Source organism: Ischnura elegans, chromosome 7 (assembly GCF_921293095.1).
Source record: "Ischnura elegans chromosome 7, ioIscEleg1.1, whole genome shotgun sequence".
Lineage (NCBI taxonomy): Eukaryota > Metazoa > Arthropoda > Insecta > Odonata > Coenagrionidae > Ischnura > Ischnura elegans.
This window is the reverse complement of record NC_060252.1, coordinates 81,472,285-81,484,481: the sequence shown is the minus strand read 5'-3', so window position 1 is coordinate 81,484,481 and position 12,197 is coordinate 81,472,285. Positions and strand designations below refer to the sequence as shown.

At 36.1% G+C, this 12,197-nt stretch overlaps 1 protein-coding gene across 3 annotated transcripts in view; it reads left to right on the top strand.

Moving 5' to 3' along the window:
• LOC124161940 (tudor domain-containing protein 3) overlaps positions 1-12,197 on the top strand; it is a 39,447-nt gene that overhangs the window by 11,565 nt on the left and 15,685 nt on the right. For 2 of the 3 annotated variants that reach the window (XM_046538204.1, XM_046538206.1), the window contains exons 9-11: positions 1,691-1,895; positions 2,838-3,334; positions 9,254-9,814. In XM_046538204.1, the coding sequence (XP_046394160.1) occupies positions 1,691-1,895; positions 2,838-3,334; positions 9,254-9,814 (1,263 nt within the window). The remainder of the gene's footprint in view (positions 1-1,690; positions 1,896-2,837; positions 3,335-9,253; positions 9,815-12,197) is intronic. The other variant, XM_046538205.1, reaches the window with a different exon arrangement.

Sequence of the window (12,197 nt, the reverse complement as noted above, 5' to 3'; positions counted from 1 at the left end):
AGAGCTAGGTTCGATTGTTTGACATGAACGTCATTGCATCTCCTGGTTTCATAGGAATGTATCCTATTATTCATAGTAAAACAACCTTTATACCTTTTTACATATATGACACTCTGATATATATATACGCAAGGTACAGTGAGTAATTTAAGGCTTTTAAAAAAAGGGCGACAATGAGCTCGACACTTTAGTTTGCACATACTTCTCACAAATTTCTTTTGTATAACAAGCACATCATGAAGTTGGGGCGAAGATCCCCATATTATAATTCCATATGAAATTCTTGAGTAGAATAATCCATAGTAGAGGGTTTTCAGAACATACTGGCTTACACTATGCTTTAATACAGATATAAGATAAAATACTGTATTCAGTTTTTTACATAGGTGCTCTATATGTGCATCCCACTTCATATTTCTATCCACATAAATTCCTAGAAACTTTACACATTCCATATCATTAAGATAATTATTTTTACATTGCAGTAGATCATTGTCCTTTGGGCTGTGCCCAGCAGAAAACAATATCACTTGGGTTTTATCATCATTTAGCCTTAGTTCATTAACATCACACCAGGTTTGCATGCATTTTATTATATATTGACTGGAATCAATTAACGCGGTGAGATTTTTTCTTTTTGATAAGATGGTTACATCATCTGCATATAATACACACTTATTATCTTGGGTTACAATTTTATTAGGTAGGTCATTGATGAATATTAGAAAGAGAAGAGGACCCAATACTGACCCCTGTGGTACACCCTTTTTGACTTCTAACGTGGAGGAGAAATAGACTGTCCCATCTTTCCTGTATGCTACTTTCTGTTTTCTTCCATGAAGATATGTCTTAAGCCAATTTAGAGGAATGCCCCTAATACCTATTGATTCACATTTTTTTAGCAATTTGTCATGATCCACAGCATCAAAGGCTCGGCTCATGTCAAAAAATATCCCCATTACCTTATTTTTACTATTTATTTCCTGTGTAATATTATCAATTGCATTAAATAAAGCCAATTCTGTCGATTTTCCCTGCTGAAAGCCATATTGATGGAGTGATATTATGTTTTGCTTATCAAGATAGTCAATGAGCCTTTTACAGAATACATACTCAAATAATTTACCAAATTGTGGCACTATAGATACTGGCCTGTAGTTTTGCAGATTATTTCTATTGTCTTTGTTCTTATACACTGGGACCACCTTGGATACCTTCAAGGAATCAGGATATACACCTTCTGACAAGGACTGGTTGACTAACGTGAGTAAGGGTCTTCGTATGAGGGACTCACAGTCTTTAATTACTTTTCCCGTTATTCCCTCAATGTCAGCAGACTTTTTCTTTCCTATCTTGGCTATATAGAGAGACAACTCTCTTTCTGAGCAAGGCTTAAGATACAATGAGCTACTTATTTTATGGTTTTCGAGAGTAGCTCCACTTTGGGTGGTAATCACCCTCTTAGGAAGATGCAAGAATGAGTGGTTTAGGGCATTGGAGATTTCAATGGGGTTTGTAGTAATTTCCCCTTGTTCATTTGTAACTTGATCTGGCAGAACTGTTGGGTTGGCATTGACATTACTTTTTATGATGTCCCAGGTTAATATAAAGTTTTTCTTTGGTATAAAGTGATCCATATGGCATCCTTTAGTGTGCTTGTAATAATATTTTGTTGCTTGTGTATGTTCAGAGGCGTTCAGATGAGGCACAACGTGGAGGTAGGCAAGAGAGTGGCAAAGGCGGTGTCAGCAGAGAGGAAGAAAGGGGGAGTGGCGAGAGGGGAGGTCGCCGTCATGCAAGGAGAGGGGCTGATAGGGATGAGGAAGGGTTGGCTAAACCATCTGGCAACCTATCCCTCTTTGACTTCCTTGAAGATAAGCTGCCCATTCAACCTGGTGAGGATTATTGAAATATATGTACTTTACTCATTGAGAAGTAGCATAGTGAGTGACTGGCATGCATGTTATTTGAAGGCATATCTTTATGTGCCAATTTCTATTTTGGAGAATTGTAAAGGCAAAATTAATTAAGGTTAATTTCTTTGTAGGCAAAATTGTTAAGTGGAATTTTGGTAAACTTTTGAGAAGCGCAACTACAAAAAATTTGGACTATGCCCATGTGAACAGTTAGTAATGAGTAGGGAAATGAAAAATTGGTAAATGTGATGACATGAATTCAGGGGTTTTCCCCACGAAAAAGTGCATTTATTTTTTTTCATGAAATTCAACAATTTAAATGCAATTTTTATCATCTCTCATTCTTTTGCTCATGTTTTTGAAATTGTCTGAATGTATAATTGATATGGTTTTGTGCAAACTATATTTGAAAAAAGAACCGTTGATTTTTTTCAATTAAGCAATCTTTGGGTTTGAATTTCAATTTTTGTTAAGAAGTCAAACTTTTCATTTAGATTAAAAAATCAATTGCTTCAAAAGTCGAGCAATTCATTTTTCCATCAGGGGTTGAGAGATGTTATGAAATTAACTATGTAAATAAATGGAGTGGCTGAGGATAGATACCCCTGGATTAGTTCTCTCTTCAGCAGATGTATATCACTGTTAGTTGCCACATTGGAAATAAATTTCAGGGTAGGAGGATGAAACTATCAAAGACCTTCGTGCCGTAATAGGGAAAGTTGTGCCTTAATAGGGAATTGAGGAAGAGTTTCCCACATCCTTTTAATAGTAAATTATAGTGATATCTGTGTTAAAAAATGTGTCTGTGAGGTTTAATGCATGAAAAAATAATTTTCTGAGATTAGTGTTTCTATTTTTGGGGCTCACTTACTCTTTTTTGTGGTTTCTCTACAAGCATGCTGAATTTCTTTTGTTCTTCAGAGAAAGAGGTGGATAAGAAAGGAAGTGGTGGGGAACGAAAGGCTCGAAATAATGATCGCATGAGCGAAAACAGTGGGAAGTGGAACAAGGGCAATGAAGGGGGTCGAAGTGGTGGAGGGGGTGGACGGACCAATAGCCATTCAGCTAATGCTTCTCAGCACCAATCATCATCTTCCAACAATCAGTGGGGAGGAGAATGGGGTGGCAACAGCCAGACTCAGAATCGTTATCAAAGCAATCACACAGCTCACCGTGAAGGAGGAGTGGGCGGAGGCGGTGGTAGGAACGAGCCTAGTGCACATAGCAGAGTGTCTTCAAGAGTTGGGTCTTCCGGGTCAACGAGTGGTGGTGGTGGTGGACATCAGTCCCAGCAGCAGCAGAAACCACCTAGGTTCCAGAACCAGCAAAGGGCCCAGCAGCAGCAGCACCATGGCTATCAGCAAAATTATCACCAGCATCAGAGTGGAAACACTAATAACAACAACCACTCATATCAGGTGAGAGATGTGTGACCAGTCTATGACACAGTTCAGTTTGTGAGAGAGACTGATTCACTGAATTGTTGAGGCCTTTACTTTGAAGAATTCCATTATATGGTTGGAAGAAAATTACTTTGCTTTTCTACAAAACACACACTTTATTGCCGACTAGTTTCGGTACACTGTACCATTTTCAAGACTTTCACTAGTGATGCACAAAGGTTAAGAAAAGACTTAGCTGTTTCACAAAATAAAATATATTTGCGACTGGTTTCGATACAGCGTATCATCATCTGCCAGATGATGATACGCTGTATCGAAACCGGTCGCAAATATATTTTATTTTGTGAAACAGCTAAGTCTTTTCTTAACCTTTGTGCATCATGAAGGAGTTTCACCATGTTACGCCAAACACCATCACTTTCACTAGTCTTGAAAATGGTACAGTGTACCGAAACTAGTCGGCAATAAAGTGTGTGTTTTGTAGAAAAGCAAAGTAATTTTCTTCCAACCAGAGACTGATTCGTTGATGGACCAAACTAGATGTCCTGTTCAAGAGCTGGCTGATCACTGGGTCTGTATACAGTAGAACTTGCTTAGTATGTTTCTGAAGGGATCACAAAAAATGAACATGCTATCCAGGAAAATGATGATAACTAGGGAAGTTGATAATAGCAATCGGGGTAATTACACTCGGTCGAAAAGTCGTCATAATTACAATTACTTTTGGAAGTTCTCGCAGGATCGCCTTCCTGAACCCTTTCCACATTGAAAACCAAGAAAATGAGCACTGCATTGCAAAAACAGTACCACGTGAATGAAAATCACAATGTTTCATAGATTTCCCTCAGACAATTACATAAAAATGGCATCACTCTCCTGTGATTTTTTATGTATATGTTTTAAGAGGACAAGTAAAGCTACGTAATTTCTTCTTTCTCACAGCTTACTCGGAGAGTATGACGATACCCCTGAGTATATCATTTGGTTGTTTTAAAATATCATAAAAATGGGCAAAACTTTATTTACCATAAATCACGTCAACCGCCTTACGAATTCGTTCTTGGAATGAAACCATATCGATTGATATATTGATATTGATATGACGATTAATAACACACTTAAAGATTTTTACAAGCACATTTTTATACTCTACAGTTTAAATTCATAAAAAAATTCCAATGTAATCTACTTTCTATTTCTTGTGCCGAGATCAAGTATTTTTGCATTAAACTTCGCGTGGGGATCAAATGCATCGTCTGCTCCAGCAACACTTTTCTAGTCAAGATGTACGTTGCCCTTGCATTGAGAAATGAATGCATTTGGATGCATCACGGTCGTAGAAAAAGAGGCGTGGAAAGAAATTAAGACGTTCAATGGCTGATAATAATAAAAAACTTATGAATTCGAAGGTTTTAAACACCTTCAGAAGATACTAGGAAATGAATCGTGGGTTGCGTCATGGCAATTAATTGAGCGTACCACCCAGGAAAGGGTCACTATTTAAAATGTACTAACCAAATAGTTTTACCTGTATTTTGTTCGGATAGTATTGGGACCGAGAGAAATCGCCGTGTTAAGGAGGAAAACGTGCTGAAGAGGAACGTACTAACCAAGTTCCACTGTAATTCATTGCACAATCAAACCTCTTTGCAACAAACTTCTTGGGATTAGGAATAATTTTTTTGTGTATAAATCTTTTTTTTCAATGTCTATGTTTTCACTGTCTTCCTGTGGTCTTGAAATTTGAATTTAAAATTAGTATTGCTAACAATTTAATCTTTGTAGTTGATACGAAAGTCTGTCCAGAATTATCTTGTTCAGTCGGCTGCTGTTTATCTGAGCTTAACTCAGTAAGAAACAAAGAACCCTGCTAGATTGGACTATAATGACCACACACTTAAGTAATTTCTTTTGCAGTTTGATGCTTCTAAAAGCCAACATTGAATCCCATTGTTATTTTATACCAGCTCTTGGCAAAAGGGGAATGTCTGAAATTGGCCGAATCATATTATTCCTGTCAGAAAAAGGTTAAATATCATTTGTGGGTAAAAAAAAGTGTGTGCCATTGTACAGAATTTTTTTCTGGAAAGACGTTCACTCTTTCAAGAGTGAAAATGCATGTAGATTAAGGGATAAAATTCATATCTCATTCATTCAACTTTATTCTCTGCATTGAGGTACAGTGGAGCTCACTTAAAATGAACCTGCTTATAATGGAGTCCTGCTTTTACAGAAGTGAAAGCCATTTCCTGTCAAAAAGGCCTTTTCACCATGTAAAACGTACCACTTTTAATGAAGGCATGGAGATATGAATCACTTCTTCCCCTCCTTCGCTTCTTGAAATTGTGAAAATGAAGCTTACTGATCAGGCTTGTTGGAGGCTAGTTTCAATGCTGATGATTAAAATGCAATGCGTGTTTGATGGAATCTTTGTGCACAAATGATCAAGCAGAAATCTAACCTTCGAACCTGAACTTCAAATCTCAGACTAGAAGAACATACAAACTCCCCCCTCTTTCATATGCTGAGCAAAACTCACCCCTGTATTAGGGCGGACAACTCCTACCCCTTCCAAATGAAAGAGGTTGTCAGATGTTCTCTTATCCGTTGGATAAAATCGAGGAGGATAGCAGTATTCTCCACCAACTTGGATGTTACTCTTTTTTCTGTTTTCAGACATTTTTTCCTTTCCTCTGCAAAGTTATAAAACAATGCCGCAATATTACTCCCGTAATCTTGGTTTGAAGTTCAATGCAAAGTTCACGAGAGAATAAACTTCCAGCCTCCTAAACTTCTCTGCTCGTGGACTTTTGTGTTGACCATTTTGGACCATAGAATTTCATTTCACAGAAGTTTGTTATAAGGAGGCTTGACTGTTACATTTAGTCTTTTCTATTCAGAACTCAAACATTTTTATCAATTTAAGTTTTTTTAGAGTGTGTATTAATTTATAAATATTTGCTTTCCCGAAGTGATTTCTATGGTACTTAATACTTATTATATCATTCATTTGAATTTCACTATGTACCTATTTTAACCTATCATTTTGCCAGCATGTGAATTAAGCCTTCATCGATCTTGCATGTTTCAGGGAGTTGTAACTTATCAAAAATGGACTCAGTAATGTTAAGTTAACACTTTGCGTGCCATGGGCGTAATATTACGTCCTGCTAATCCTTCTGAGGATTGCCATGGACGTAATATTACGTCTTTCCATTTAATTGGCTTTGTATGTGTGAAGCCGTAATATTTCGCCCGTGGTACTTTTCCAGTTTACTGCTTAGTGGTTCTGTTTTTTTCAAAAATCAACTGCTCGATGGAAAAAGAGTTCACTTTATGTCTTGAGGACGAAAAGTCCTCCGTAGCTACCGGCTTCCTCATTGTAGTCCACTTAGTGTGAAAATTCTTTGGGTTCGTTGAGGGTGCATTGACCCTTTTTGTCATCCAGGATTTTTAATGCTTTGCTTGGAACAATGCTTTTTTTACGATTTCCATGCGTTAAATAGTTCAAATTGAGCGTATTAAAAAAATTATTATGCAAGTAATGGCGGTACATCATATGTTGCAACTTTTTTATTTTTCAAAAACAGTAGGTTTTCATTGTTAAATTATATATTTATTAATTAGCAATAAATGTTATTCAACTCATTCATAAAGAAGAGCAAAGTCCATTTTTATTGAAATGCACATCGATATAAATATATTTTTGATGCTAATGTTTAAAAAAAATTACGAATATAGTAAAAATGGCTGGATTTTTCAGTAGGGCTTTAAATTTAGCAGCCGGCACTCAAAGTGTTAATAATTAAGGTTATAACAATGCACATATAATGGTTAACTTTGAAGGAACATTATGGGTCAATAATATTTAGGTAACTCTTTTATTAAATTTTTTTGCCATAATGCTAGCAGTAATAGTCATAACTCTTTGCATCTGTTTCCATCATCACTGTTACAAAAATTGCTGAGGTTATCTATTAGTTATACATCATCCATTTTGTTATAAAGAAAAGAGGGTTGGTCACATAAGAGTCGAAGGCAGCTAGACTCTTTAAGCCTATACAACCATACAGTGAGGGAATCTAGCAAACAACAATGTTGGATGATCCCAAATACCCATGCCCTGTGAGGGTCAACCTACCGAGGTAGGACTCAAACCTGTGACCTTGGGTTTCTGCAGGAAATGACTTAACCCTGCTGCCATTGAAGCCAGTTATTCTTTCTTATAAGTACGATTTGCTTTATGATAAGCTGCAGCTCCCTGAAATATTTGGCCTTGCAGAACTAGGTATAGGGCTGAGGTTTGTAATTACCTAAGCCACATTAATCATAATTTAAGCTAACATAGTAACACTGAATAAACATAATATGAATGGTTTGGTTTTAGTTTAACTTTAATTCCTCCTAATGATGACCCTCTTGATACCATATTATTGCTTTTCATCCTTTCTTACTCTTTGCTGTGCCATCCTTCTTTTGTACCTCACCTTGGATTTACTTGACCATCACCTGTAATTCCCAAATTATTTCGTTTTCTATCTTTGCATGCTTTGATTTTCTTACTTTTGATTGATTTCCTATTATACTTCTTTATAATATTTATTGAAGTCATAGCTATTGCATGGTAGAATAATTTGAAGGAGCCTCTAATTTTCCAATCAGTAAATGTGGTGCTTTGCATTTACGATTAGTATTTTTCCTCTTTTGGGGCAGTTGCCAATATAAGTAATTCTGCATTAGTACTGTTTTTCTATCATAAAATATGCAAAAAATATCCTATTGAATGCATTAAATTTTTCAACATTGTTAATGCAATTTTTCGAGTATTTACTACATATTTAAATATTTATTGCTATATCAAGCAAACTGTAGAGGTTTTCCCTGTTTATTGTCTTATAGTTTTGAAATACTGATAGTCTTCGCTTAACACGAGAGATACATTCTTGAAGTATACCATTTGAAGCAGATTTCGTGTGAAGTGAGAGGTATACTTTGGGTTACATACTTTCAGTGGTGTATGTTTTGAGTGTACTTTTCTTGAGTCTGTTTTGACATTGCCTAATGCTACCTGAATCACAATATCAATTTTTCATCTCTTTTCAAGGAGAGTTCAAATTATCATTTAAAAGACTCTTTTTTGCGACTGTTTGAGCAGTGAAGTGCTCTGCCAACAAATGTTGTCTCCCTTGAGTACTGTAAGAGGTTCAAGATTCGAAAACTCAAAGCAACACACTTATTTAATGATATGGAAAACCACTGATATATTATTTCAAAAGAGTCTGATATGAGTTTCATTGATATTCACTTGAAGTGATTACTAAGAATGTAATGGCTATTGATCTTTATTTGGTTATTGAATTAATAATATCCTCATTGTCTATGACTTTGCCGGGGATACCTTTCTTTGCTGTTACTCAACCCTATTGCTAGCTTACCTCATCATCATACAATAGTCACATGGAAGAGTTTTATTCAGTGATAATTTGAACTCCTTATGAAAAGATAGTTAAATTGATATTGTGATCTACTAAGGATTAGGTAAGATGAAAATAGCCTCTAGAAAAAGTCAGGCTAAATATGGCCCCAGTGCAAAGTATGTAACCCACATTACACATCTTGCTGAACACAAAATTCGCTTAACACGGTGTCTCTCCAATTATGCAAGGGTTACCTTTGCATTCAATATTTAGAATATGTATCAAACTAAATAATTATAAAATATTTCAGTATCTCTCATTGAAATAACATTATTTAATGCATAAATTTGCTTGGAGCCTCCATTTGGAATCCTGAGTCAGAGTGAATCTTAAATACAGCTCATTATTAAAGTGGCCTTGGAATTCCCTCAGAAATCAATGATAATAACTAAACAAAAATAATATTTTCAATTGCATGTTTACTTTGAATGACACTGGTTATGACTTTCGGGGTTAGACTTGGCCTGGAGATGAAGGCAGTGGTGTTGGTGCTGTGCACGCCTTTGTAGCTGGGAACTTCCATGTTTCTGAACAAAACTATGGCAATCAAAACTCAAATAGCCAATACCATCAACCCCTTCAGGAAATGCAGAACCGTTCGAGTGAGAACAATGTTGGCCGAATGGTTGGAAGGGGTGAGAGAGACGACAGGTGGAGGGATGGGCGTGGTCACTCAGTGCTGCTCAGTGATGACGGAGAGAGGGGCCGCAATGCAAGAGGTAATTCGCAGCAGCCTGCTCCTTTTACGAGTGGAATGGGACACTTCTTTGATACAACCTCGAATCCTCAAGATAGTTTCCGTGGTGGACGTGTTGGTGGTGGAGATGTTAAGATACCAGGAGATGCATCGTCTGTGGCTCTCAGCATGCCTAGTGGAGTGTATAGGCCATTGCATAGTGCTGGGTTTGGTCCTGTGACTTCATCTGGGACTCATACTGATCCATTTGGACCTGATTCAAAAGTATGGCAGTGGAAAATGGGGGACAAGTGCATGGCAAAATATTGGGAAGATAATACGGTAAGTTTTGATGAACATGGCGGACTTTGAGTTCACTTGCTAAAAACTTGTGAAAATCAAATGTCCTCTGCATTTGCTGTTAAGTTTTAAAATAGGAACCAACGTTGCATTTAAAAATATTTTTACGTAAACTATAGATTTCAGGCATGATAGCTATAATGTTTTTAAAATTAAAAAAGTGAGTATGTGTAGCACTCTGGGATTGGTTTAGTTGTTAAAAAATTGAAAATGGCACTCTTCTTTATCAACATCTTGTGTTCAAATGCAAAGTAACTGACCTGAGAACAAATTTGCACCAGATACTTGTTTAATAATTGTTATTAGGAGAGTTTGCTGAAATACTAATATGTATTACTTAACATTTTCATTATTCTTACATCTCCCTCCAGGTTTTTCGTTACATTGTGTTAGCTGGCTTTATTTAATTTTGTCTCGGGTCGCTATTTAGTGCTCTAGTACTGTGCATTTCCTGTATTAATTGACCATTCTGTTGTAAAACCATGCAGTTGAAGTACACATGCTTTTTTAGTACACTATAATATCCCAGGTGATGGACATTCTGCAGAGATATTGGTGTATACCGTAGTAAAGTAGCATATTTATTGGATACCTAAATTTGAGATGATGTTGTGACTGGATGACAGGAGGTATCCAACAATTATGTCTCATCACCTGGATAAGAGCACCACAGCTTTTCGTCTTATGAGTGAAGGTGGTGAGGATCACTGTGATTGGCGTGGTGACTCTCATAACACTGCAGGTATCATGACACTTGAGGCCGTAGTGCTGGGTTTCGAAAGACAAGTGGAAACTATAACGTAAGCATTCTGAGGAGTTGCAGGTTCCACTATTTAATATAAAAATGTTTAGGAATTCTTTCGGATAAAATAAATCGGTGGTGATATAATGCCAAATTGGTAGGTGAAGGAATACCTGAGAGGGTTAATTAGCCAAAACATGGAAAAAGTGGTTCTAATAATAATAATAATAATAATATTTATTTGCCCAAAGGATACTATATGTCATGATACAATCATAAAACAAGTATATAGGGCACGTCAAAATTAACAAATTCACATAAGAAAATGTTACATTTCAGATTGAAGATATTCTTTTATACTATAAAAACACTTCTCTATTAAGTAAGCTAAGACACTCTTTTTAAAAACATCAATATTTTCTATACTTTTAATATATACAGGTAGGTTATTATACAATTTTGTACACATGAGCTCAGGCCCTCTAGATACCAGAGCTAGGTTCGATTGTTTGACATGAACGTCATTGCATCTCCTGGTTTCATAGGAATGTATCCTATTATTCATAGTAAAACAACCTTTATACCTTTTTACATATATGACACTCTGATATATATATACGCAAGGTACAGTGAGTAATTTAAGGCTTTTAAAAAAAGGGCGACAATGAGCTCGACACTTTAGTTTGCACATACTTCTCACAAATTTCTTTTGTATAACAAACACATCATGAAGTTGGGGCGAAGATCCCCATATTATAATTCCATATGAAATTCTTGAGTAGAATAATCCATAGTAGAGGGTTTTCAGAACATACTGGCTTACACTATGCTTTAATACAGATATAAGATAAAACACTGTATTCAGTTTTTTACATAGGTGCTCTATATGTGCATCCCACTTCATATTTCTATCCACATAAATTCCTAGAAACTTTACACATTCCATATCATTAAGATAATTATTTTTACATTGCAGTAGATCATTGTCCTTTGGGCTGTGCCCAGCAGAAAACAATATCACTTGGGTTTTATCATCATTTAGCCTTAGTTCATTGACATCACACCAGGTTTGCATGCATTTTATTATATATTGACTGGAATCAATTAACGCGGTGAGATTTTTTCTTTTTGATAAGATGGTTACATCATCTGCATATAATACACACTTATTATCTTGGGTTACAATTTTATTAGGTAGGTCATTGATGAATATTAGAAAGAGAAGAGGACCCAATACTGACCCCTGTGGTACACCCTTTTTGACTTCTAACGTGGAGGAGAAATAGACTGTCCCATCTTTCCTATATGCTACTTTCTGTTTTCTTCCATGAAGATATGTCTTAAGCCAATTTAGAGGAATGCCCCTAATACCTATTGATTCACATTTTTTTAGCAATTTGTCATGATCCACAGCATCAAAGGCTCGGCTCATGTCAAAAAATATCCCCATTACCTTATTTTTACTATTTATTTCCTGTGTAATATTATCAATTGCATTAAATAGAGCCAATTCTGTCGATTTTCCCTGCTGAAAGCCATATTGATGGAGTGATATTATGTTTTGCTTATCAAGATAGTCAATGAGCCTTTTACAGAATACATACTCAAATAATTTACCAAATT